Source organism: Salmo salar, chromosome 13 (assembly GCF_965601325.2).
Source record: "Salmo salar chromosome 13, fSalSal1, whole genome shotgun sequence".
NCBI classification, from domain to species: Eukaryota; Metazoa; Chordata; class Actinopteri; order Salmoniformes; family Salmonidae; genus Salmo; species Salmo salar.
In genome coordinates, this window is record NC_138303.1 from 27,650,001 (window position 1) to 27,676,876 (window position 26,876).

The 26,876-nt window shown below is 42.8% G+C and overlaps 2 protein-coding genes across 4 annotated transcripts in view; one reads left to right on the plus strand and one right to left on the minus strand.

The window, feature by feature from the left end:
- Window positions 1-8,037, plus strand: part of LOC100196702 (glucose-6-phosphate dehydrogenase) — a 12,245-nt gene extending 4,208 nt beyond the window's left edge. For 2 of the 3 annotated variants that reach the window (XM_014134957.3, XM_045692206.2), the window contains 11 exons: window positions 3,862-3,899; window positions 4,045-4,153; window positions 4,283-4,500; window positions 4,738-4,896; window positions 5,056-5,181; window positions 5,306-5,399; window positions 5,531-5,717; window positions 5,828-6,063; window positions 6,225-6,301; window positions 6,466-6,558; window positions 6,673-7,349. In XM_014134957.3, coding sequence (XP_013990432.1) covers window positions 3,862-3,899; window positions 4,045-4,153; window positions 4,283-4,500; window positions 4,738-4,896; window positions 5,056-5,181; window positions 5,306-5,399; window positions 5,531-5,717; window positions 5,828-6,063; window positions 6,225-6,301; window positions 6,466-6,558; window positions 6,673-6,763 — 1,428 coding nt within the window. In that variant the 3' untranslated portion in view covers window positions 6,764-7,349. 3 annotated transcript variants of the gene reach the window in all.
- Window positions 8,038-8,577: 540 nt separating this feature from the next.
- On the minus strand, window positions 8,578-25,936 carry LOC106566713 (glycerol-3-phosphate dehydrogenase [NAD(+)], cytoplasmic). The gene is made up of 8 exons (XM_014135023.3): window positions 25,779-25,936; window positions 14,418-14,595; window positions 13,629-13,769; window positions 11,752-11,890; window positions 10,770-10,882; window positions 10,284-10,520; window positions 9,924-10,030; window positions 8,578-9,393 (listed from the first exon to the last, which is right to left on the minus strand). The coding sequence occupies exons 1-8, from the start codon at window positions 25,820-25,822 to the stop codon at window positions 9,297-9,299; spliced, it is 1,056 nt and encodes a 351-aa protein (XP_013990498.1). The 5' UTR covers window positions 25,823-25,936; the 3' UTR covers window positions 8,578-9,296.
- Between the last annotated feature and the right edge of the window lie 940 nt (window positions 25,937-26,876).

Below are 26,876 nucleotides of genomic sequence, written 5' to 3' on the forward strand. Positions count from 1 at the left end.
CTTTAACACCTGTCCAGTTAACTGATCAAATGTACTGTTGGAGAGGAGCTCAATGTATCATTCTTCCGCCCACTTCTCAATTTAGGCTAGGTTCTCCCACTCTATTTTCTCTTGGTTGAAAGGAGTGGTGCGAGAGCTGAATAGTGCAGTGTCACTGTCTGTCAGCGGTTTCCTTTCATAATGAAGGTAATAGAGAGGCATGTTGGGAATCAGAATGTGGGAATGGTAATGGTGGTAAGGCATAGCCTTGTGGTGTCTATGGTGGTTTTGGGCAACAGTGATGTACTACTACATAGGCTACTGTAAAATATGGTTTGTGTGCAATGCTGCAATCGGTCCTTGACACTCAGCAAGCACACACCAATCACAAGCTGGTGTTACATGTACACAAAAACACACCACAGGCAGGCACCTCACTCGACATGGCCTCATTACAGTCGCTGTGCCAATGAAATGTTAGTAAATATTCATGATTAACTGAAGAATGACGAGAGAAATGTGATCTGATGGTGTTTGTCAAGCCACCCTCAGTTTGCATTTTCATGACCAGTAGTCATGGACAGACTGGGGCTGGGCATAGGCTAATGCATATCAGTTTAAAGATGTAACCCATTTAGTCATTAAAGACACAACTCACTGGAATAAGACACAAATAATGGTCCATAAGGCCATTTGGATGAATTATGTTTTTCCCCAAGTGGCAAACCAAGCCCGCTTGGTGTTCAACCTTCCTAAGTTCTCCCATGTCACCCCGCTCCTCTGCACACAGCTTGCATCATCTTCAAGACCCTGGTGCTTACCTATGGAGCAGCAAGGGGAACTACACCTCCTTACCTTCATGCTTTACTCAAACCCTACATCCCAATCCGAGCACTCTGTACCGTCACCTCTGGTCTCTTGGCCCTCCCATCCCTACAGGAGGGCAGCTCCCGCTCAGCTCAGCCCAGCCCAAGCTCTTCTGTCTCTTCTGCAGTCATCATGCCTCCTCGCAGCATGCCTAAGGCATGTTCACACAGATGAGCACGGACCCTGGGCATCTTTCTTTTGGTGTTTTTCAGAGTCAGTAGAAAGGCCTCTTTAGTGTCCTATGTTTTCATAACTGTGACCTCAATTGCCTACCGTCTGTAAGCTGTTCTTGTCTTAACGACCGTTCCACAGGTGCATGTTCTTTAATTGTTTATGGTTCATTGAACAAGCATGGGAAACAGTGTTTAAACCCTTTACAATGAAGATCTGAAGTTATTTGGATTTTTACAAATTATCTTTGAAAGACAGGGTCCTGAAAAAGGGACGTTTCTTTTTTGCTGAGTTCATGTTAACATAAAGAGAGGACGAAGATTTTTGGTATACATCATCTTTAAGGTGTCTAGTATTGATATATGCATTTGCAATTACTCAACTTTGTTCAGTGTGGTCATAGAATGAGTAAACATGTTGATGGCAAAAATAGTGACCGGCGGGATAACACAGTGCATCAGATCATGACAGGAACAACGTTATCAGTGATGATGACCTACCCACTCCCCTCCACTGTTGATAATGAAGAGCCAAGAGGGTCCAGTCAGAAGAGCCAAGGGAAAAGCTGCAGGTGGTCAAAAATAAAGATTGATTGTTCAAACGATCAAAGAGGCCTGCCACCGCTGTGATTAACACATGGTATTCAGCCCAAATGCTGCAGAATGTGTAAAACAAAGCTGCCCCAACCCAATGGATGTTTTCCTACTAATGTATCCACCCACTCTTAAGAGAGATCACCATTGAAGTGTCCAACCTCTACTCCACCCAGACCAAGGACAAGCAACTGTATCTGAGTATGGATGAGCTGCTTACATTCTATGGGATCCTTATCACGTCTGGGTACAGCTCTGTTCCAAGAAGACACATGTACTGGTCACTTGACAGTGATGTACACAATGAAAGCATTTCAGATGCAATGCGGAGAAATCGCTTTGATGAAATAATGGCCTCCGTTCATGTGGTTGACAGCAAAAGATCACTGACGACCCATTATAAGGTTAGGCCCATCTTCCCCCAGCTCAATCAGTCATACAAAGTCATGCCATTTCAGGAATGGCTGTCATTGGATGAGCGCATGATCTAATAATATGGCTGACATGGACGTAAGCAATTCATAAGAGGTAAACCAATCAGTTTTTGTTACAAGCTATGGGGCCTTGCCTCATCCAGGGGTTACATGGAACCATATGGTGGATCCCACACTATCCTCCCTGAGACTGGGTTGGGTCCCACAACCAGACTGAATCAACCGATTCAATGAGCACATGGGTGGTGTTGACCTACAGGTTTTAAGATGCCATATCTCGATCAGGTCTAAGAAGTGGTGGTGGCCCATCTTTGCATGGTCTCTCAACAGTGCACTCGTAAACAGCCATTTATTTTACAGAGATGTTATGGGAGGGACCATAGACCTTCTCACGGATAGTGGCACAGTCTCTTAAGCAAAAGTTTGGCACGAAACCACTGAGCCGTGGAAGGAGATCTCTACTGGCTGCTACTGTTGAAGATCAGGCAAGATATGACACAGCTTCTCACTGGCCAATCAACACGATGCACCGGTAACAGAGATGTCGTCATTGTGACATGCACTACCTATGCATGTGAGAAATGCAAAGCGCCACTGCACATTGAGCGCTTCAAGATATACCATGGACAGTAGAAAAAGAGAAGAGTGAATGAAAAAGGGCTGAAAAAGCCAATAAAAGAGAAATTGAAAAGTCAATAAAGGATGAGGAGAAGCCGTACAACGAACTCTAGGAAGAAAAGTTGACAAAAGGGAAAAAGACAATCAAAATGACTGAAATGTTTCTGGAAAACGTCAATTGATTCAAGACATACTGTATGACAGTAGGTCTGACTGATTGTAGTTCAAAATAGTGATGCACAAACTAATCGTGCACTTGGTTCTGAAGCCTACCTCCTAACATTTTTGTTCAGTGTAGGCCTCTACTTGAATGCATATTCTACAGGCTACCTCTATCCTAAATGTTACCTTTATGTTCAATGTGAATGAATGACACGACTGCTATACAGTTGTTAGTGAATGTTGCACTAAAATGTCACAATGACAATGTTACAATGAATATTGCACTGAAGTACAAGTTCAAATGTTACAATATTGTTTGTTACTTTGTAACATAAGGGACTTGTTGCACTAAAGTAACAATGTTGAAATACGTCGATTTTATTATTATTATTATTATTATTTTTTTTTTTTGTCTTTGCTCTCTCAGGGTTTTTGATCATGTAAAATAGTCACACTAGAATGTGATGGGACATTCTAGTGGCAATGCTGGGGACTGCCAGTGACTGTTTTAAATGTGTTAATAACTGGGATGGGATATAAGAATTTTGATGACTGCATAGGATAAATGTATTAATTCAGTATACATCACATTATCCCACTGGTCATTGTGACCGACCATGAAACACACTTTTTCACCTACTTTTCCAAGAAAATTTCAAAAAAAGAATGATTGATTATTTCAAAGGGTTACTAATGACACATGATTTGGATATTTTCATGTCTGGGGAAAAATTTGGGATTGAATGTGTTAAGTAACTTTCACGATGACCCCTTCCCAAAAACCCACAGGCACTGACTTTGCTGATAAATACTTTGAGGAAAAATGTACTTGATACAATTGTGAAAAAAATGTCTCACCTAGTTATTTTAAGATGAATGCACCAATTCTAAAATCACTGTACTAATAATCACCACACTGACGGACCTGAATGAAGCGTCTGCATGTAGTGCCGCTATATATAGCCAAGCTAGCCTCTGTTTCAATCAACATTTTAGAGGTGACTAATCTGGTTTTGTGTTCATATGTTTCTCTTTAGGGAGATCTAGCCAAAAAGAAAATCTACCCAACTCTGTGGTGAGTATGTGCAGCCTCTAGTCTTAAGATGAGAAGTGGCTATCACAGGGCAGCTGTTTGCAATGGATTTTCTCTGTGGTGTCAAGTGATGAGTAAAAACTCCTAATGATCCTCCTTTCTGTTCTTATACCCCCGTCTCACTCAGGTGGTTGTTTAGAGATGGTCTCCTCCCTGAACAGACTTACTTTGTGGGCTTTGCCCGCTCTGACCTGACGGTGGATGCCATCAAAACTGCCTCCATGCCCTATATGAAGGTGAGACTTTCCAAAATAACACATTACATATTGACCCACATTTTTACACTGTGTGTGGGTTAATGCATGTGTTTGTGCATGTTAAAACCATAGACATATGACAACATTCCTATCTCTCTGTGGTCCCAGGTGGCAGACTCTGAGGCGGAGCGGTTGTCTGTGTTCTTCAGCCGTAACTCTTATGTCAGTGGGAAGTACACTGAGGAGAGTGCCTTCTCCAACCTCCACACCCACCTGTTGTCCCTGCCCGGGGGGGGCAAGGCCAACCGCCTCTTCTACCTCGCCCTGCCGCCCAGCGTCTACCACGACGTCACCAAGAACATCAAGCACCACTGCATGAGTACCAAGTCAGTAAGCCTGTCATGTCTTGCTGTTCAGTCTCTGACTCCCTCTCCTCTCAATCCTCCTCTGTGGTGTTGCTAAGGCCTTGAACAGGCCTGGTCATATTTAATCCACTTGCTTCATATAATCGGTCTTGTCTGGGGAGAGCTGCTCATTAGATTAGCTTTTCCCTCTTCCGCTGTTTAATAACCGAAACATGCTTAACATGCTTACCTCCCCTCCTATCTGTGTGTGTTTATTAGGGGCTGGAGCAGAGTGATTGTGGAGAAGCCATTTGGTCGTGACCTGCAGAGCTCAGAGGAGCTGTCCACCCACCTCTCTTCCCTGTTCACTGAGGACCAGATCTACCGCATAGACCACTACCTGGGCAAGGAGATGGTGCAGAACCTCATGGTCCTCAGGTACAGGACAAATAGTCTCCACTCTTTTTCTATTCTCTATTGCAGTCTCTGTCCCTCACTCTCTTTGCTTGGGGTGAGAAAGAACATCATTAATAAACCTTGTCAGACAGCTGTGTCCATGTCAATAAGGCTGAGGTTAAACAGTGGTAAATATTCCAGGTTTGGGAACCGGATCTTTGGGCCCATCTGGAACAGGGACAGCATAGCTTGTGTGGTCCTCACCTTCAAAGAACCCTTCGGCACCCAGGGCCGGGGCGGCTATTTTGACGACTTTGGAATCATCCGGTGAGGAGAACTGCGTTAGTGCTCAATGAAATCAAACCTCAATGAAGGCATTTATTCTTGCCATGTTCTACTAGTCAGTCTGTAACTTATCTCACCCTCCATTTTGTATTACATATTTTTTCAGGGATGTCATGCAGAACCACTTGCTCCAGATGCTCTCGCTGGTTGCCATGGAGAAGCCTGCCTCCACCAGCTCTGATGATGTCAGGGATGAAAAGGTACAGCAACATGGACACAAACTAAAGCACAAAATGCACATCTGCACTTAACTCCATTGGCCCCTCCAGAAAACTGACACCAAACCAATCACTTTGTACTCTCTCTCCCTGACCACTGTCTCCCCCTGCAGGTGAAGGTGCTGAAGTGCATTGCCCCCATTACCATGTCAGATGTGGTGTTGGGGCAGTATGTGGGTGACCCAGAGGGAGAGGGGGATGCCAAGCTGGGTTACCTTGACGACCCCACTGTCCCCAAAGGCTCCACCCAGGCCACCTTCACCACAGCTGTGCTCTACGTGCACAACGAGCGCTGGGATGGTGAGAACCTCGGCTTTCTCTCTCTATCAGTCTTGCTTGTTGTGCTTTCACTGTCTGGTAAAACCAGCTCACTCCTCAGTGTTAACTGTAATTACTCTGTTCTTCCAAAGGTGTTCCCTTCATCCTGCGTTGCGGCAAAGCCCTGAACGAGCGGAAAGCGGAGGTGCGGTTGCAGTTCACGGATGTTCCGGGGGACATCTTTGGAGCGCAGTGTCGTAGGAATGAGCTGGTGGTGCGTGTGCAGCCCAACGAGGCCGTCTACGCCAAGATGATGAGCAAGAAACCAGGAGTGTATTTCCACCCAGAGGAGACAGAGCTGGACCTCACCTACAAAAGCAGATATAAGGTGAGATACCGAATGACCCCCCCCCCCCCCCCCCCCCTCCCAATCATTCATAGAAAAGACACTCACACACTACCTCACCACGCTCACATTTTAGCAACCCATATATAGGCACAATGTTCAACCTTATTTGCTCAATTTTCACAAATCTTTTCTCTCCTCAGGATGTGAAGTTGCCCGACGCCTACGAGCGTCTCATCCTGGACGTCTTCTGTGGCAGCCAGATGCACTTTGTCAGAAGGTCAGTCAGGCTATCTGTCTCGCTCAGAAGTCCCCTCTGTTGCCATGGTGTTTGTGTTATGCAAATAAGACTATGAACATGCATTATAATTATGTCCACAAGATGGTGCAATGCAGCCCATTGGCAGTGCTACTCTCCTTACATTGTCTTCTCTTTTCACTCAGTGATGAGCTGAGGGAAGCCTGGAGGATCTTTACGCCTCTCCTTCATCAGATCGAGAGCGAGAAGCCTCCCCCCACCCCCTACATATATGGAAGGTAAGATTTACCATTAACAGTTAAACAAGTATCGTAAGTTAATAGTCCCATTCATTTGTCAGTGATATTTTTGGTGTTATTTTGTGATTGATTTGTTCCTTTCCTTCTTCCTAGCCGGGGTCCAACAGAAGCAGATGAGCTTTCAAAGAGGGTCGGTTTCCACTATGAAGGAACATACAAATGGGTCAACCCCCACAGACTGTGAAACAGGATGGCAGTAGAGGGGGAGGGATCAGAGCAGGGTAAATGAGCAGCAATACTTTGGTCTGATGGAGTTACTGCTCTTTCCTTTCCAGACCTGTCAGGGCAACAGTCAACAGAGCGATTAGGATATATATGCCTGTATGGAAAGGAAGCTATGTAAAAGTATAGGAACATGGACTAGGTCTCAGTTACTACATGAATGCTCATCAGGTCTTAACTAGTGGGGGGGGGGGCACTTAACCACTGGGGATGAAGGGAGCGAGAGAAACACTAGCCAAATTTCTGTTTCTCCCTCTTCTTCCTGAAGTGTGCACTCTTTTTGTTCTCTTCATGGATTCAAAAGCTGTGGTTGTGATCTGATTCTCTACCCTGCCACTGCTTGTTTAACATACTCCTCACACTAGTCCATTCCATAAGGTGGAGTGTGTTCAAGTGCTAATGTAGGCTTGGGAGAAGAGTAGATACTAGGACTGCAGCCATTGAATGGGTGCAAGCATGGGCTGGACAGATTTTCCACTGTCTTACACCTTGAGGGGTAGTGTACGAATACACACTTCAGGGAAAAGGGGGTGAAACAGAATTAGGCTAGAGTTGTGACATTAGTAACCATAGCTACCAAAAGTTGTACCTGGAGATGGAGAACAAAATCTAGATAACCTGCTAATGGTTGGAATTACAATGAATGTCTACCACCCACCGCTATGACCACATGTATAAACGGGAATAACTGTAATACTTTATAATGCTCTGCAGTTATGATCACATTGGCTGTTTTTGTTACTATTAAGGTTGTCCTTTTGTTTTTCTCATGCTATTTTGGACCAAGGAAAACCATGTTGCATAGTAATAATCCTTGTTGTTACTATGAAGTGGGTTCAAAACATGGTGGTTTAATGCAGAGGTCAATATTTTCTGCAGACAGTTTCTCCTCTCGAATTTCTTAGAGCAACATTGCACTAGAACAAAGCTTTAGTGTGCTGAATTCCAAGAACTGAGTTCTCTCATTCTCACTCTTTCAGTTGCTTTGCTTTTTGTTGACATTTTCTTAAATTTCCAGGCATGGCCTATTTAAGTTAATGATGTTCATTTTGGATAAGAGTTTAGAAATGACCCTGTCACAGGGTCAACATAATGCTGTCTTTACAATGATATACTGTGTTATAGACTGAACATTCACGTGTTATTTCCACAACTTATTTTTTTGTGTTCAGTCTCCATTGATACAGGTATTTTGTGTTTTAATTCATATGCTCAATAAATAGCTTTGCATTACAATTTTGGCAGTTTGTCTCATGTAAAGAACAAAAATGTAAAATGTAGCATACAATATAGGGGGGGAAATGGAGTTGTTGAGACAGCCTTTTCATGTGAAACTGGTCTGAATTATAGTGAAGTGAAGGGGTATGTCTACATCTTACAATAGCTCTTAGCCTAATTGACTTGGTTGACTGTTGCAGAACTTTTTATTTCCCCAAGACTTGTGCTCAAGTCTCATTTTAAAGCAATTAACTTATTCCTTGAGTTAGCCTGTACTGCAGGGTTGGAGCAAAATGCCTGCACAGCCAGTAGCTCTTCAGGACTGAAGCTGTTTTATTCACAGTGCCGCTCCCTTTACTGTCAAACTGTCTTTCTAGGTTTCATGTTACTTCTATTCTCTCTTCCCTGGCTCTGACATGCGCTTGTCCATGCAAATCGCAACAATTGATTGACCACGTGAGCTACAGCGCTGAGATTCCAGTTGACAACTTGCCATGATCAGAATAAAACTCCCCTCATGAAGCTTATGTGAACAAGAAGCCAAATGAAAAGGGTAGCCACGATACAAATCAATGATTTATTTCAAAGGCAAATCTTTTTTTTTTGACCTACACTCTTTTCAAACATACTGTAAGCCACATGTCAGTGAAATTCAAAGGCAGCGTCATGGTGATTAATGGCCTCATGGACGGACCATAAGGGAAAAACAATTTGGTTTCACAAAGCACAGAAACAGCCAATATTTTTTTGCAATGAAAGGCACTTTCATTTGTTTTTAACAGGTGCTAAGCAAATCTAGCCTAATGATCCATAACGTATAAGTCAAGACATCTTAAAGAATGCAGACAGATTCAGAATTAGAAAAGCAAGAAGGACACAAATAGCCTAGCATCTGCTACAAAGCCCTAACACAATTAACATGAATAAGCCAAACAAAGTGAGGTCACAATGGGACAGACCAAGATAACATCTGAGGATGGACAGTGGCGTCTGATTGGGTGGCAACAAAAACAGGCTGGGTCACACTCCTGTAGAAAACCAGGAAGAGGAAAGCACTTGTACTATAGAGGTACATACAAAAACCCCTTAGACCGTACAGAGTAGATAGCTGCAGCACACACTACAAGTCCAATGCAAGCTAACTTTACTTCACGTCGTCTGATGGAGTCTGCTTGCTGCATCGAAGCTGTGGAGTGTGCAAGTGTACATATTTTCCTAACCGGTACAAAGTGGAAGTGGTGTTGATCCTTCTCCTGGCACTTGGTCAGTCTGTTAGCCTACATGTGCTCCGGGTGGTTCTGCAAACACTTGATGAACTCTGTGATCGGATGACCCTGGTAGCAGATCTGGTACACAGCGTTGAATAGTGGGAACCTTGGACGGGAGAGAGGGAGGGATTGTTGAGTTGTCACAGTCTGTCTTTTTGAGAATAACTGCATTGTTTGGACTATTTCTTCATATGTATCTTTTTATCTGCATTTAACTGAGGTGACAGAGCTAAAGGTTATTGGTAATTAAAAACTGGGTGGTTCAAGCCCTGAATGCTGATTGGCTGACAGCCGTGGTATCTCAGACCATATACCACACGTATGACAGAACATTTATTTTTACTGCTCTAATTACATTGGTAACCAGTTTATAATAGCAATAAGGCACCTTAGGGTTTGTGGTATATGGCCAATATACCACGGTTAAGGGCTGTATCCAGGCACTCCGCGTCGCTCTGGATAAGAGCGTCTGCTAAATGACTTAAATGTTGTGTCGTGCGTAAGAACAGCCCTTAGCTGTGGTATATTGGCCATATACCACACCTCCTCGGGCCTTATTGCTTAAGTGAAACATCACATGAAATGTATCATTAGTTTCTTCAATGGGTGAAAGAGTGGTTTGATTTCTGTGCCTACTTGTCAAGCAGATTCTTGTTCTTTAGGATGACATGGACTTCAGATGCTGTTGCTGGTCCCTGGAGCTTCTGTCCATTCAGCATCTCTTTCTCCAGCTCTTCAATTGACTGAGCAGAATACAGACATATTACTTAAGTCAAGACTACTATTGTGGTATTATACCACTCTTCAAAACAACAATATTGAACTGAAACTCACTCTCTTTACTAACTTTATCTCTGGCCCCCTTTATTTTCAAACCAAAAAATTACAGCGTTCATCTGCAGTATTTTCCTGCCTTCCAATCCTAAATGCTATAATTCAAACTTTTACATTTTTACGTTGCCCCTAAAAGCCAATTAGTCAAGTCCCCTCTCTCACCTTCCCCCCTTTAGCGAAGGCTTCGGCCACTTTGCGGTTGCGGCCTCCGTAGCAGGTCGTGATGAGGTCGGCAACGCCACAGCTCTCCAGGAAGGTGGCAGAGGAGACGGGCCCGGCAGTGCAGAAGATTCGTGCGAAGGCAATCATCTCCATCAGGCCCAGCCGGATCACCGCCGCCTTGGTGTTGTCACCAAAGCCCAGGCCGTCACAGAAGCCCGCCCCCACCGCCACAATGTTCTTAATGCCACAGAGAGGAGGGCTGTGGTTAATGGCTTCAACACATTAGGACAGTCATTTCTTACCAGCACACTTTCTCTCATCTAGCCCTCTTCTCACTACCCTTTTATGTTTTCAGTAAGAAGTAGATGAAGGGCAAGGAGAGAGTATACATGGAAATGATGAATTGAGATTCAGACATCGAGACAACATGACGAGACATTAAGTAAGACGAGGCCAAGCAGAATCTCTTAATGGTTGAGTGGGCACCTTCAGTGCTCCACAGATTTCAACCACATCGGACTCCTCCACTACCGTGACCCGGAAGTTACTGGTCTGCATGAGTTCCTTCAGCAAAGCCCCATGTTCTGTATTCTTACATCCTGGGGAGAGAGGGAGAATGAGAAAGACAAATTACCCTTTTCAATCCTAACATCCGTATCTTTCACAACCAGGCCGTGCAAATACTTCACCACTCTTGTATTGTCATGCTTAGTGCTGGTTTAAGACCACGTGGCTTAAATCAGAAAAACGTAAGGTCCATACCAGGGCCCAGACATATAGGCTAGGGCACAGTCTTTTTATGGGCAGGTCACACAGTAAGAAACAACTTGGCACGAGACATGCTCATTGTCATGTTTGAAATACACTGTATAGAAATGACATGCCAGAGTTCACTAGTGCTGCATACAATAACAAGTGTACAGAACTACCGTAAAACAAGCCAGCTCACTCTCTGTAATGTAAACAGCCAGACTTTTACCTCCATGTAAAACAACCGGGTAAAACAAGCCAGCTCACTCTCTGTAATGTAAACAGCCAGACTTTTACCTCCATGCTGACATGGCCGTCTTGAGCAGAGACATTGTTTTATTGCAGGTTGATTAAATCTGGCACAGGTTGTCCTTACAAAAACAAGTTTAACCTATTTACTTTTACTACTCCAGTTCAGTTTCTAGCAATTACACTTCTAACATCTATGTTGAATACTTTTACTAATGTCTACACACACACTGACAAAATGTACCAACTCTCAAAACTGTTTATATTAATGCCTTACTTTTCAGTTTGCACTGTGCTGTACAATCTACCCAAACTATTAAGAGACATTTTCAGAAAGGTAAAAAGACAAGGGACAGCACGCCATTCAAAAGTATGTAAGATGCAATGATAACCCAGCCCACAAAGTTCATTTTCACAATGTTCATTTTCTCTCCAAAGTAAACGTTCCCCTTCACCCCATGAGTCTAACCGATAGTGGTCTCACAGAACTTCTCATCGGCGACCTCGTTGGCGATGTTGGCCCCCATCAGTACACTCATGGTGATGCCCAGCTTCTCCTGGATCACATCAGAGATGAGCTTCAGCCCATCAGGACCCTCATCCACACCCTGGATTAGAACACACAGCACATGAGTACTCAGTACACAGAACGCACAATAAAGCAATTCAAGAGAGGTACTGTATATTACCACAGTGGAGCAGTTAACTACATAACTTCACATTAAACACAATCAGAATCTGTCAAAATGACTTATTTACTATCGCAAATACTGCACAATTTAAACACTTGCCCCCAATCCGCCCCTTTCCTAATACATTGTGCTATAAATTGTGCCTTCCTGTATTATACTTACGCTATTATACTTATGTCTATTCTATTCTACTGAGCCATTTACTCATATTTTTATATAACGTTTTTTGTTATGGATATTGCATTGTCGAGAAGAATCCTTCAAGTAAGCGTTTCGTTGGACAGTGCATACCATGTGTATACTGTACATATGACTAATACAACTTAACTACTACTTTAACATTTTTAGGGGGGATTTCTCAGACACAGATTAACTCTGCATTCATAACCAAGTGGGAAGGTGGTATTTACCATATATATGACTGGGAAAAATCCACTTGAACACCCCTCCAACTGGTAATTACAAGTGGGAAACTCGTCTATCATCCCTGAACTCCGACTTCTTCTACATGCTGACCTCTGACGTCACCTACTATTGGAATTCTCTCGATAACAGCATTTTTGTCAATTAAATGCAACAACAAAACATGATTTATACAAAGCAATATATTAATATTTTTTTTAACACTATAATTTGTTTACAAGCATGATGGCTGTTCTTCTAGTTTATGGTTGACGCAGCTTGTTGGTCATTAGCCAAGCACGTGAATGCATCTAACTGGTATTTACGACTTCACAACTGGTCATTTCTACCTTCCCACTTGGTTATGAATGCAGCATAAAGCCTAACCCTGGACTAAAAAGTGTTTTCAATGGAGATTCTCCATTTAGGTTGCTTTTTTAGTGTAGGCTTAGTTTTACTGTAATCTGTGTACTGTAAATCACCCCTTAATTTGTAATGCAAGAGGCTGAAGGAGTCAATGATTGACAGAGCATGATAATGGGGGTCAGATAGTTTCTTCCAAGGATCAAGCTAAGGTCAGAGTAGGACAAGGTTTCTCAAGGATTGAGAAAATGAACAAGCACCGATTTCATAAGTTCTCAAGTGCTAGTTTAAATTACAATGGTCCCCAAAGGAGCACCAAACCCAGCCAATCCGGTCCCTTATGTAAAAAAGGTTGAGAATTACACACAGCCCATTCACAGTGAGGAGAGCATGGGTTTTAGGATAGATTTACATTAGTAAAGTATATGTAGTGAGCTCTATATATAGTATATATATAGTATATAGACAAATATAGTATATAGACAAACAAAATAAGGATAGCAATTAAAATTCTACAGGAGCTTCTCATCTAAACCATATTGCACATAGTAATGCACACTTGATTAATGCAATGATTCACAAATGTGCAGATATTTTCAGAGGGGTTGGGTTAAATGCGGAAGACACATTTCAGCTGAAACCTTTCATTTTCTATTTGCCTAACAGAGCAAAAATGCTGTCTACTGGTTTTAAGGTCATTCTTGCAGGAACATGTGGTGTGGGAGAGCCTATGCCTTTAGACTATACCACTCAGAGGGTGGTATGTGGTACAGTGTCAAGAGAGATTTGAATCTTGATCTGTCCCTTTAGACTACACAAGTATCTCTTCTGGACTTAGTTTGTGTTGTCAAAGTTTAATAGTGTAGTGTAAAGAGGCCCTTAGCCAAACCTTGATGAGTGACATTCCTAGTGCATCGCTCTTTATCTTCCCCTTCATGGTGTCACACACTCTGCCGATGAACTGGTGGGGGATCACAAACACTAGAATGTCTGCTTCCTTGGCAGCATCCACCAGCTCAGCAACAGCCAACTGGGAGAAAGACAGAAGAGGGGACAGTCAGGGCACTGGCCTTAGCCTGTGTGTCCCATGTAGTCCTTGCACATTGTAAACTTAATCCGTTCTCACTTCTAAAGAGCGTGTGGAACAAAGCACAAAGCTAAATCAAAGGTAGAAAAATGTGGCTTCCTGCCAAAAACGATTTCATGAGAAAGTTTTATTTTACAATTGTGTTATATAATGCAGTGACTGGTTGGTCTGAAATCAGTCAATTCAGACTGACCCATCCTTCAAAAGCCAGGTGGCAGGGATTCACAATACTATCATGGTGGGGATTGTAGTGAGAGGTACTGAGAGCAGCAAGGACAGCTGCAGTTGCAACACATAATAACTGAGCCAGGGCTGACCCTTTACACACATGGACCAGCAGCAGGCCTCTGGCCCTATTCCCCACAGCAGTTTATTACTCATCACATTAGGACCTCCTAGTTGTGACAGAACAAACGGGCACAGAGCATTTAGCAAGATGTGATCAGAGTAACATTGAAACAAGCTAAACGGGTATTGGTTTAGGGGTAGGTTAATTTCAATTGTGTGAATAAAGGATTATAGAAAACAGGAATTCCTGGTAAAATAAAAAGTAGGATTACAACACATAGTGGCGTTTGATGTGTTTCTCACCACATTGGGGGGTAGCTTGTGTCCAGGGAGGTACTTGACATTCTCATGGTCGGTGTTAATGATGTCTGTCAGCTTGCGACCATCCACCATCTCTTCAAACACCCACATGGTCACTGTGTTGTCAAACTTGGAGTTCTGCGCAGCATTGGAACCCACTATTTTGGCAATAGCAGAGCCCCTGTATAGTAGAGAAATTGCAATATAATCATGCCTTTAAGTTTGTCGTACATGATTTATTTCTATACCTAGAAAAGGGTCATCTCATTATTCTATTTTGTCTGCGATTTTCAGAAAGAACAACTGAACTGTGCACATGCACCCTAGATTGAACAATGCAAATGCCTGAAATACTTTTTGGAAAGGAGCCCAGTGCACAAACATCTTAATCTTATTACAAATTTGCAACTTGCAAGATTGACCCTCAATTATCCTATTAAATAGACAAATGGTAGTTGCTGCACCCTCCCTGTCTGTTTTATGGATGAAGGCTTGATCATTTGATTGATGATCACTTGGATTGTGGACCATCTAAAGTCAGTTTGTTTGATGGCCTTACATTCTGTGGCCAAATCTGGTTAAACAATACATAATGCAACAATGTAAGAACGCTATTTATCTCATATCTCAAAGAAATACCTGTGGTGCTACATGAAAGATTACAAATGTTGCAAGCTGTACGCATCATTACAATCCAAGAGCAGCTTTACTGCAAAGCAGGTGGCCAGCATCATGTAGCTACCGCTCAAGCGACCTGTTTCTATGGAAAATGCTGCTAGAATTAGCTAACTAGGCACGCTAGCTAGCTGCAGCACGCCCAGGCCTGGTCCTGGCCGTTCTGCCCTCTAGGCTTGACAAAAAAATGTCCGCCCTCCTCCTATCCCTGCAAAACTAGAATAGGGCCTAGTAACCCACTGGGTACAGACGTCAGTTCAACGTCTAGTTTTGATTTACATTTGGATGAGTTATCAACTAATGTTTTTACTTTTACTACACGGACCCCTGCTGATCCATCACGACTGGTCTGCCAACGTAACCGCACGAGAGGGCTACAACAGACTTCTTCCACCGCAAAGTCCCTCTAAGGCCCTTCTGCTAGCCCCGGCCCACTAGCTGTATGAATCACCGTGTCTCCAGCCCATCCAGCTACTCATTGGACCCTATGATCACTCGGCTACGCATGCCTCCCCTATGTCAATATGCCTTGTCCATTGCTGTTTTTTTAGTGGTTATTGTCTTATTTCACTGTAGAGCCTCCAGCCCTGCTCAATATGCCTCAGCTAACCCTCCTGTCCCATCTCCCACACATGCAATGACCTCTCCTGGTTTAATTTATGTCTCGAGAGACATCAATTAAACTCTCTCATCGTCACTCAATGCCTAGGTTTACCTCCACTGTATTCACATCCTACCACCTTTGTCTGTACATTATGCATTGAATCTATTCTACCACGCCCAGAAACCTGCTCCTTTTACTCTTTCTTCCGTACATACTAGACGACCAGTTCTTATAGCCCTTAGCCGTACCCTTATCCTACTCCTCCTCTGCTCCTCTGGTGAAGTAGAAGTTAATCCAGGCCCTGCAGTGCCTAGCTCCACTCCCATTCCCCAGGTGCTCTCATTTGTTGACTTCTGTAACCATAAAAGCCTTGGTTTCATGCATGTTAACATTATTAGCCTCCTCCCTAAGTTTGTTTAACTCATTGCTTTTGCATACTCTTCCAACCCGGATGTCCTAGCCGTGTCTGAATCCTGGCTTAGGAAGGCCACCAAAAACCCTGAAATTTCCATCCCTAACTATAACATTTTCCGACAAGATAGAACTGCCAAAGGGGGCAGAGTTGCAATCTACTGCAGAGATACCCTGCAGAGTTCTGTCTTACTATCCAGGTCTGTGCCCAAACAATTTGAGCTTCTACTTTTAAAAATCCACCTTTCCAGAAACAAGTCTCTCACCGTTGCCGCTTGCTATAGACCACCTTCTGCCCCCCGCTGTGCCCTGGACACCATATGTGAATTGATTGCCCCCCATCTATCTTCAGAGCTTGTGCTGTTAGGTGACCTAAACTGGGACATGCTTAACACCCTGGCCATCCTACAATCTAAGCTTGATGCCCTCAATCTCACACAAATTATCAATGAACCTACCAGGTACAACCTCAAATCCGTAAACACAGGCACCCTCATAGATATCATCCTAATCAACCTTCCCTCCAAATACACCTCTGCTGTTTTCAACCAGGATCTCAGCGATCACTGCCTCATTGCTTGCGTCTTTAATGGGTCTGCGGTCAAATGATCACCCCTCATCACTGTCAAACGCTCTCTATAACAATTCAATCAACCTGGCCCAGGTATCCTGTAAGGATATTGACCTCATTCCGTCAGTAGAAGATGCCTGGTTATTCTTTAAAAGTGCTTTCCTCACAATCTTAAATAAGCATGCCCCATTCAAAAAATCTTGAACCAGGAACAGATATAGCCTGTGGTTCACTCCAGACCTGACTGCCCTTGAACAGGGCAAAAAACATCCTGTGGCGTACGGCATTAGCATCGAACAGCCCCCACGATATGCAACTTTTCAGGGAAGTTAGGAACCAATAGGCAGTTAGGAAAGCTAAGGCTAGCTTTTTCAAACAGAAACTTGCATCCTGCAGCACAAACTCCAAAAGGTTCTGGGACACTGTAAAGTCCATGGAGAATAAGAGCACCTCCTCCCAGCTGCCCACTGCTCTGAGGCTAGGAAACACTGTCACCACCGATAAATCCACAATAATTGAGAATTTCAATAAGCATTTTTCTATGGCTGGCCATGCTTTACACTTGACCACCCCTACCCTGGTCAACAGCCCTGCACCCCCCACAGCAACTTGCCCAAGACTCCCCCATTTCTCCTTCACCCAAATCCAGATAGCTGATGTTCTGAAAGAGCTGCAAAATCTGGACCCCTACAAATCAGCAGGGCTAGACAATCTGGACCCTCTCTTTCCAAAATTATCAGCTGAAATTGTTGCAACCCCTATTACTAGCCTGTTCAACCTCTCTTTTGTATTGTCTGAGATCCCCAAAGATTGGAAAGCTGCCGCGGTCATCGCCCTCTTCAAAGGGGGAGACACTCTAGACCCAAACTGCTACAGACCTATATCTATCCTACCTTGCCTTTCTATGGTCTTCGAAAGCCAAGTTAACAAACTGATCACCGACCATTTCGAATCCCACTGTACCTTCTCCGCTATGCAATCTGGTTTCCGAGCTGGTCATGGGTGCACCTCAGCCATGCTCAAGGTCCTAAATGATATCATAACCGCCATCGATAAGAGACAATACTGTGCAGCTGTATTCATCGCCCTGGCCAAGGCTTCGACTCTGTCAATCACCACATTCTTATCGGCAGACTCGACAGCCTTGGTTTCTCAAATGACTGCCTCACCTGGTTCACCAACTACTTCTCAGACAGAGTTCAGTGTGTCAAATCGGAGGGCCTTGTTGTCCGGACCTCTGGCAGTCTCTATGGGGGTGCCACAATTCTCGGGCCGACTCTTTTCTCTGTATACATCAATGATGTCGCTCTTCCTGCTGGTGATTCTCATATCCACCTCTACGCAGACGACACCATTATGTATACTTCTGGCCCTTCTTTGGACACTGTGTTAACTAACCTCCAGACTAGAGGACAACCGATTATGATTTTTCAACGCCGATACCGATACGGATTATTGGAGGACCAATAAAAGCCGATACCGATTAATAGGCCGATTTTTTAACTTCTTTGTAATAATGACAATTACAACAATACTGAATGAACACTTATTATAACTTAATATAATACATAAATACTATAAATTTAGCCTCAAATAAATAATGAAACATGTTAAATTTGGTTTAAAAACTGATACCAATTATTGGAGGACCAAAAAAAGCCAATACCGATTAATCGGCCAATTTTTTATTTATTTGTAATAATGACAATTACAACAATACTGAATGAACACTTATTTTAACTTAATATAATACATAAATACTATCAATTTAGCCTCAAATAAATTATGAAACATGTTCAAGTAAAAGTGCAATATGTGCCATGTAAAAAAGCTAACGTTTAAGTTCCTTGCTCAGAACATGAGAACAAATGAAAGCTGGTGGTTCCTTTTAACACGAGTCTTCAATATTCCCAGGTAAGAAGTTTTAGGTTGTAGTTATTATAGGAATTATAGGACTATTTCTCTCTATACGATTTGTATTTCACATACCTTTGACTATTGGATGTTCTTATAGGCACTTTAGTATTGCCAGTGTAACAGCATAGCTTCCGTCCCTCTCCTCACTCCTACCGGGGCTCAAACCAGGAACACATCGACAACAGCCAACCTCGAAACAGCGTTACCCATGCAGAGCAAGGGGAACAACTACTCCAAGTCTCAGTGCGAGTGACGTTTGAAACGCTATTAGAGCGCACCCGCTAACTAGCTAGCCATTTCACATGGGTTACACCAGCCTAATCTCAGGGGTTGATAGGCTTGAAGTCATAAACAGCGCAATGCTTGAAGAATTGCGAAGAGCTGCTGGCAAAACGCACAAAAGTGCTGTTTGAATGAATGCTTACGAGCCTGCTGGTGCCTACCACCGCTCAGTCAGACTGCTCTATCAAATATCAAATCATAGACTTAATTATAATATAATAAACACACAGAAATACGAGCCTTAGGTCATTAATATGGTCGAATCCGGAAACTATCATCTCGAAAACAAAACGTTTATTGTTTCTGTGAAATACGGAACGGTTCCCTATTTTATCTAACGGGTGACATCCCTAAGTCTAAATATTCCTGTTACATTGCACAACCTTCAATGTTATGTCATAATTACGTAAAATTCTGGCAAATTAGTTCGCAACGAGCCAGGCGGCCCAAACTGTTGCATATACCCTGACTCTGCGTGCAATGAACACAAGAGAACTGACACAAATTCACCTGGTTAATATTGCCTGCTAACCTGGATTTCTTTTAGCTAATTATGCAGGTTTAAAAATATATACCTCTGTGTATTGATTTTAAGAAAGGCATTGATGTTTATGGTTAGGTACAGTCATGCAACGATTGTGCTTTTTTCGCAAATGCGCTTTTGTTAAATCATCCCCCATTTGGCGAACTTGGCTGTCTTTGTTAGGAAGAAATAGTATTCACACAATTCGCAACGAGCCAGGCGGCCCAAACTGCTGCATATACCCTGACTCTGTTGCAGAGGTGACACATTTTCCCTAGTTAAAAGAAATTCATGTTATTAGGCAATATTAACTAAATATGCAGGTTTAAAAATATATCCTTGTGTATTGATTTTAAGAAAGACATTGACGTTTATGGTTAGGTACACGTTGGAGCAATGACAGTCCTTTTTCGCGAATGCGCACCGCATGAATTATATGCAACGCAGGACAGGCTAGATAAACTAGTAATATCATCAACCATGTGTAGTTAACTAGTGATTATGATTGATTGATTGAATGTTTTTTATAAGATAAGTTTAATGCTAGCAAGCAACTTACCTTGGCTTCTTACTGCATTCGCGTCACAGGCAGGCTCCTCGTGGAGTGCAATGTAAAGCAGGTGGTTAGCGCGTTGGACTAGTTAACCGTAAAGTTGCAAGATTAAATCCCCAAGCTGACAAGGTAAAAATCTGTCGTTCTGCCCCTGAACAAGGCAGTTAAACCACCGTTCCTAGACCGTCATTGAAAATAAGAATGTGTTCTTAACTGACTTGCCTAGTTAAAAAATATTATATATATACTGCTCAAAAAAATAAAAGGGAACACTAAAATAACACATCCTAGATCGGAATGAATAAAATAATCTTATTAAATACTTTTTTCTTTACATAGTTGAATGTGCTGAGAACAAAATCATACAAAAATAATCAATGGAAATCCAATTTATCAACCCATGGAGGTCTGGATTTGGAGTCACACTCAAAATTAAAGTGGAAAACCACACTACAGGCTGATCCAACTTTGATGTAATGTCCTTAAAACAAGTCAAAATGAGGCTCAGTAGTGTGTGTGGCCTCCACGTGCCTGTATGACCTCCCTACAATGCCTGGGCATGCTCCTGATGAGGTGGCGGATGGTCTCCTGAGGGATCTCCTCCCAGACCTGGACGAAAGCATCTGCCAACTGCTGGACAGTCTGTGGTGCAACGTGGCGTTGGTGGATGGAGCGAGACATGATGTCCCAGATGTGCTCAATTGGATTCAGGTCTGGGGAACGGGCGGGCCAGTCCATAGCATCAATGCCTTCCTCTTGCAGGAACTGCTGACACACTCCAGCCACATGAGGTCTAGCATTGTCTTGCATTAGGAGGAACCCAGGGCCAACCGCACCAGCATATGGTCTCACAAGGGGTCTGAGGATCTCATCTCGGTACCTAATGGCCTGACTAGGCTACCTCTGGCGAGCACATGGAGGGCTGTGCGGCCCCCCAAAGAAATGCCACCCCACACCATGACTGACCCACCGCCAAACCGGTCATGCTGGAGGATGTTGCAGGCAGCAGAACGTTCTCCACAGCGTCTCCAGACTCTGTCACGTCTGTCACATGCTCAGTGTGAACCTGCTTTCATCTGTGAAGAGCACAGGGCGCCAGTGGCGAATTTGCCAATCTTGGTGTTCTCTGGCAAATGCCAAACGTCCTGTACGGTGTTGGGCTGTAAGCACAACCCCCACCTGTGGACGTCGGGCCCTCATACCACCCTCATGGAGTCTGTTTCTGACCATTTGAGCAGACACATGCACATTTGTGGCTTGCTGGAGGTCATTTTGCAGGGCTCTGGCAGTGCTCCTCCTGCTCCTCCTTGCACAAAGGCGGAGGTAGCGGTCTTGCTGCTGGGTTGTTGCCCTCCTACGGCCTCCTCCACGTCTCCTGATGTACTGGCCTGTCTCCCGGTAGCGCCTCCATGCTCTGGACACTGCGCTGACAGACACAGCAAACCTTCTTGCCACAGCTCGCATTGATGTGCCATCCTGGATGAGCTGCACTACCTGAGCCACTTGTGTGGGTTGTAGACTCCGTCTCATGCTACCACTAGAGTGAAAGCACCGCCAGCATTCAAAAGTGACCAAAACATCAGCCAGGAAGCATAGGAACTGAGAAGTGGTCTGTGGTCCCCACCTGTAGAACCACTCCTTTATTGGGGGTGTCTTGCTAATTGCCTATAATTTCCACCTGTTGTCTATTCCATTTGCACAACAGGATGTGAAATTTATTGTCAATCAGTGCTGCTTCCTAAGTGGACAGTTTGATTTCACAGAAGTGTGATTGACTTGGAGTTACATTGCGTTGTTTAAGTGTTCCCTTTATTTTTTTGAGCAGTGTATATATTTTTTTAATAAAAAAAAATAGGCAAATTGGTGGCCAAAAATACCGATTACCGATTGTTATGAAAACTTGAAATCGGCCCTAATTAATCTACTCCAGACGAGCTTCAATGCCATACAACTCTCCTTCCGTGGCCTCCAACTGCTCTTAAATGCAAGTAAAACTAAATGCATGCTCTTCAACCGATCGCTGCCCGCACCGGCCCGCACGTCCAGCATCACTACTCTGTACGGTTCTGACTTAGAATATGTGGACAACTACAAATAACTAGGTGTCTGGTTAGACTGTAAACTCTCCTTCCAGACCCACAATAAGCACCTTCAATCCAAAATTAAATCTAGAATCGGCTTCCTATTTCGCAACAAATTATCCTTCACTCATGGTGCCAAACATACTCTTGTAAAACTGACTATCCTGCCGATCCTTGACTTCGGCGATGTCATTTACAAAATAGCCTCCAACACTTTACTCAGCAAATTGGATGCGGTCTATCACAGTGCCATCCGTTTTGTCACCAAAGCCCCATATACTACCCACCACTGCGACCTGTATGCTCTCGTTGGCTAGCCCTCGCTTCATATTCGTCGCCAAACCCACTGGCTCCAGGTCATCTATAAGTCTTTGCTAGGTAAAGCCCCGCCTTATCTCAACTCACTCGTTACCATAGCAGCACCCACCCGTAGCACGCGCTCCAGCTGGTATATTTCACTGGTCACCCCCAAAGCCAATTTCTCCTTTGGCCACCTTTCCTTCCAGTTCTCTGCTGCCAATGACTGGAACGAACTCCAAAAATCACTGAAGCTGGAGACTCATATCTCCCTCACTATCTTTAAGCACCAGCTGTCAGAACAGCTCACAGATCATTGCACCTGTACATAGCCCATCTGTAAATAGCCCATCCAACTACCTCATCCCCATACTGTATTTATTTATTTTGCCCCTTTGCACCCCAGTGACTCTACTTGCACATTTATCTTCTGCACATCTATCACTCCAGTGTTTAATTGCTAATTGCTAATTACCTCGCCACTATGGCCTATTTTATTGTCTTACCTCCCTTACCTCATTTGCACACACTGTATATATATTTTTTTCCTACTGTATTATTGACTGTATGTTTGTTTATTCCATGTGTAACTCTGTGTTGTTGTATATGTCGAACTGCTTTGTTTTATCTTGGCCCGATCGCAGTTGTAAATGAGAACTTGTTCTCAACTAGCCTACCTGGTTAAATAAAGGTGAAATAAATAAATAAAAAACATAATTTTGGCTATTTAAGATCTGCATATCAGCTACCCATCAGGAGTTAGATGGAGCCTATTTGCAATGACAATCAATGTGTTTACACAGCGGGAAATGCAGAAGTATTTTCTTCTTCACTATGATCAGCTTGTCAAAAATGGACGTATAGGCCTACAATTGAAATCACTGAGGACAATTTAGCATACGGAGTGAAACCTCCAGACAGCAGTCATGAGTAGCTTACCAACTAATGCCCCATTCATACTACAACTGAGCAGTCTTTTGCGTTCCACCGGATGTCATTCATTTCCACGCATGGGGACCATCGACAACAATGTCGTATCACAGTTGCCCCCTGCGCATGAATTTTTTTCAAAACTTTGAGTCGTCTTTAGTGCAGCCAGATTCCGTTAACAGAACAGGAAGTGACCAAACCACAGAACAAGATGAAAATATGTGGTTTTCGGTGACGGTATAGCTAGTAAGTTGTAAACAATTACCCATTCCTAAAAGTGAGTACTATTTTAATCGTAATATTAAATAACACACATTGGCTGTTAAGCCCATTATATTATATGACTGTCGCCTTCCGTTTTTGTTTATTGTGATGATAATTATGTTTGTTTTTGAGGATAAGTATTAGGTGGTCGGTAGCTACAGTATCTTCAATCTAGACTAGGTTTTAGCTTGCTAACTAGCTAGCTGCTCTGTAAGCTAGCTTGACTTGCTAGAAAGTTAGAGAAACAAGTTCAGAAAAAAGCAACTAAACGAAACAAGTTTTATTATCACCTGAAACAATATTGCAAATGAAAAGGTCATATTTTGCAATCTCCCAAAATAAATGCGATCTCTGACAAAAGACTATGGCTCTCCTCCATCTTGTCTTGCGTTGTGAAACCCTATGAAGGTCTGTCAGTATGACATAACAAGAGGAAAAATGCCCATACACTACCAAATTAATTGAACCTTGTGCAGCCATTCTACCATTACAACTCTCAGCAGAAGTTGAAAGCGGTCCATATTGACCCTGTTCTGGGTCCGGATCCGGATCGCAGTCTGCCAGTTGAGTATGGCTGCCCTATGCTCTCTGTCCAGTAGCGGAACGAGATTACATGAAGATGACGTACGGTGTAATAAAATATATGTCATGATGTACTGTAAACAAGACATAATGCCTCGATCAGACCGACAGCATCACTGCATTTTGGTACACTGGAAGCACATACATTTCTAATAGAACGCTGTGTTTGCCTTGCAGCATTGCGTTGTAGAGGCAGTTGCAGTGCATAACTGTGGTCTGTGTGGTGCATACGTTGGATATATCAAACATATGCATCAAACTGTATGTTTAGACTTGGCAGAAATAGTAGCATAAGGTGAATGTTGAACTTTGGTTGCACACATATCCAGTAAAAATGTTGAGTTACATAATGGAAAAAGTTTGTAGAATTTATGACACAGCATTGACGCAATGATGCTGTCGGTCTGATCCAGGTGCAAGCACTGCAGACACCGACATCTTTTGGAGGTCTTTTTTTGATCCTCTCCAGACCGGCCTTGATTTTAACATCCAAGGACGTAGATTTTTGGTCCAGATCGGACCAAATCTGAATCAATCATAGACGTCTATGTTTGGTTCAGATTTGGTCCGGTCTGGACCTGCCCTGATTTGGCCCAAACATAGACTTCTATACTTCTATGCTTCTATGCCCAAATGTGTACTTGTTTGGCGGTGGAGCTCATTAGAATAATACCCAGCATGCTTTGCAAGTTTGTTTTGACATGTACATTTTGGTCATTCAGAAGACAATCTTATCTTATAAGGTAGATAAGCAATAACATACCGCAGTCATAGCAAGAAAACAATATTTATGTAACCAAATGTTTTTGTAGTTGAAGTGGTCTATTGGATTATTCTGTAGATTGGACACTTTGAACATTATCACTACAAGTTTTAAAGCTTTTTGGGAGCAATAATAAGTATTCTTTGTTGCAATCTTCAGTTGGCTCTTCTTTCCTATTATAAATACTAAATCATTATAAATATTAAATAATTATTTTGATATATCTTAATGCTTACTTAATTGAGAATGTATGTGCGGTTGAAATTTGGCCATAGAATCAATCACCCAAACATTGTATTTTCAATGTCTGTAAATAACTTATTTTCAACTTTCATTCAGAACCGAAAATGAACCTGAAATCAACGTCAGTAAAATACGTATTTTCAACGTGCGGAAAATACATATTTTCAATATCCCGGAAAAAAACGTATTTTCAACTATCATTCAGAACCGAAAATTAACCGGATTTCAATGTCTGAAAAAAAAAGAAAAATACATATTTTAAACGTCGGGAAAATACTTTCAGACGTCTTTTCAACGTAATTTTTGCTTACTGGAATCATTTCGTTCCATATTGTCCATTTTATTCTGACATGTCCTGTTTTAAGGATATGGTGTTTGTTGTTAACATATTCAAATCCAAGCCCATATTTATTTGATAGCCATAAATGTGGGCTATTTGATCGGAGATACAGTACGTGCATGATGTAGGCCCATAACAAAGGTTATGTCTCATAACATTGTCATAAATACAGTATGGTCTCCAGTCTGTAGTCTAAAGCAAAACCACATGGGCTACTACGCTTTCTATATGATTGACTATAGGCTATGCTGCGTCTCTCTAGCAACAGCACCCTGTAAACCCACCCACACACAAACACAAAGAATTCGATATAAATACGTTTTCTTACCAATTGCCAGAGCCAATAATGCAGACTTTCTTGGGTGTTGCCATTGAAAAGACCCTTGCCGACTGACAAAAATGGCACACTGTTACAAACCGGGCTACAGTGTGTACTGGATATTCACAGGGGTACTTTGTATGTAAAGGCAGTGCACAGCGGGGCTGGTTGATCTAGCTCTTATTTCATTGGTTAGTCTGAGGGGAGACAGTCCCGCCCACTGCTTTCAGCCAAGTCCTATGAAACTTTTGGCCGCTGAATAACTCGGCCAAAGTTCCATGTGGGCAAATTTTTATTGAGGTCCTTCTGAAAATTAAAAATCATACTTTATGTTTTTAAAAAGAAAAACATTTGCAAACATCGCAATCTCTTCATTATTCTCAATGAGAAACGATCAAATAAAAACTGAGACCTGCAACCTTGGATGACTGGATATATGGACCTTGGATAAAATACAGCCTTTGTTAACAGATGAGTTTAGCAGGGATTGCACACAACATTCCAAGGATCTAAATTCAAATGAATCACTTTTGCTGTCCTCAGATGGCTATGGGTGTTGTTCATCGTCTCAATGTGAATTTCACAGACCATAATCTCATATCCAACACTAACTGGCAGAAGGAGGGAGTCTTGTGTAAGACACTATTGAATTATTGAAACAATAGGGGACCTTGTTTGGGGGGGTGGCTGGTCACAAGGGAACACAGACATTCCAATGAAAGAATAGATTCAGCAGTTTAGATTTTACAATTTGGTAAAACAGAGGAAGTTTTCAGTCGTTGTTTACACAGGAAAGTGCCTATTCAAACAAGGTTAACATAAACTCTGTGTCACGACTTCCGCCGAAGTTGGTGCCTCTCCTTGTTCGGGCGGTCGTTCGGCGGTCAACGTCACCAGCTTTCTAGCTGCCACCGATCTACGTTTCTTTTTCTATGTTTTGTCTTGATTGTACACACCTGGTTTCCATTATGTTACAATTTACTCCCTATTTAACCATCTGGTTTCCACATGGTTTTGTGTGTGTTTGTTTGTTGTGAAGTGGTCAGTATTTCTGTGAGCTGGTGTGTTTCCCAGTGTGGAATATATGTTTGGTTTATTTTTGAGTAA

Excerpts from the sequence above, each read along its gene's own strand:
- LOC106566713 (XM_014135023.3), bottom strand. The coding sequence starts at position 25,822 with ATGGCAACACCCAAGAAAGTCTGCATTATTGGCTCTGGCAATTG. Across the intron at positions 10,031-10,283 it reads CCTTCGCTAAAGGGGGGAAG|TCAATTGAAGAGCTGGAGAA; the intron begins GTGAGAGAGGGG and ends TATTCTGCTCAG. Across the intron at positions 9,394-9,923 it reads AACAAGAATCTGCTTGACAA|GTTCCCACTATTCAACGCTG; the intron begins GTAGGCACAGAA and ends CTCCCGTCCAAG.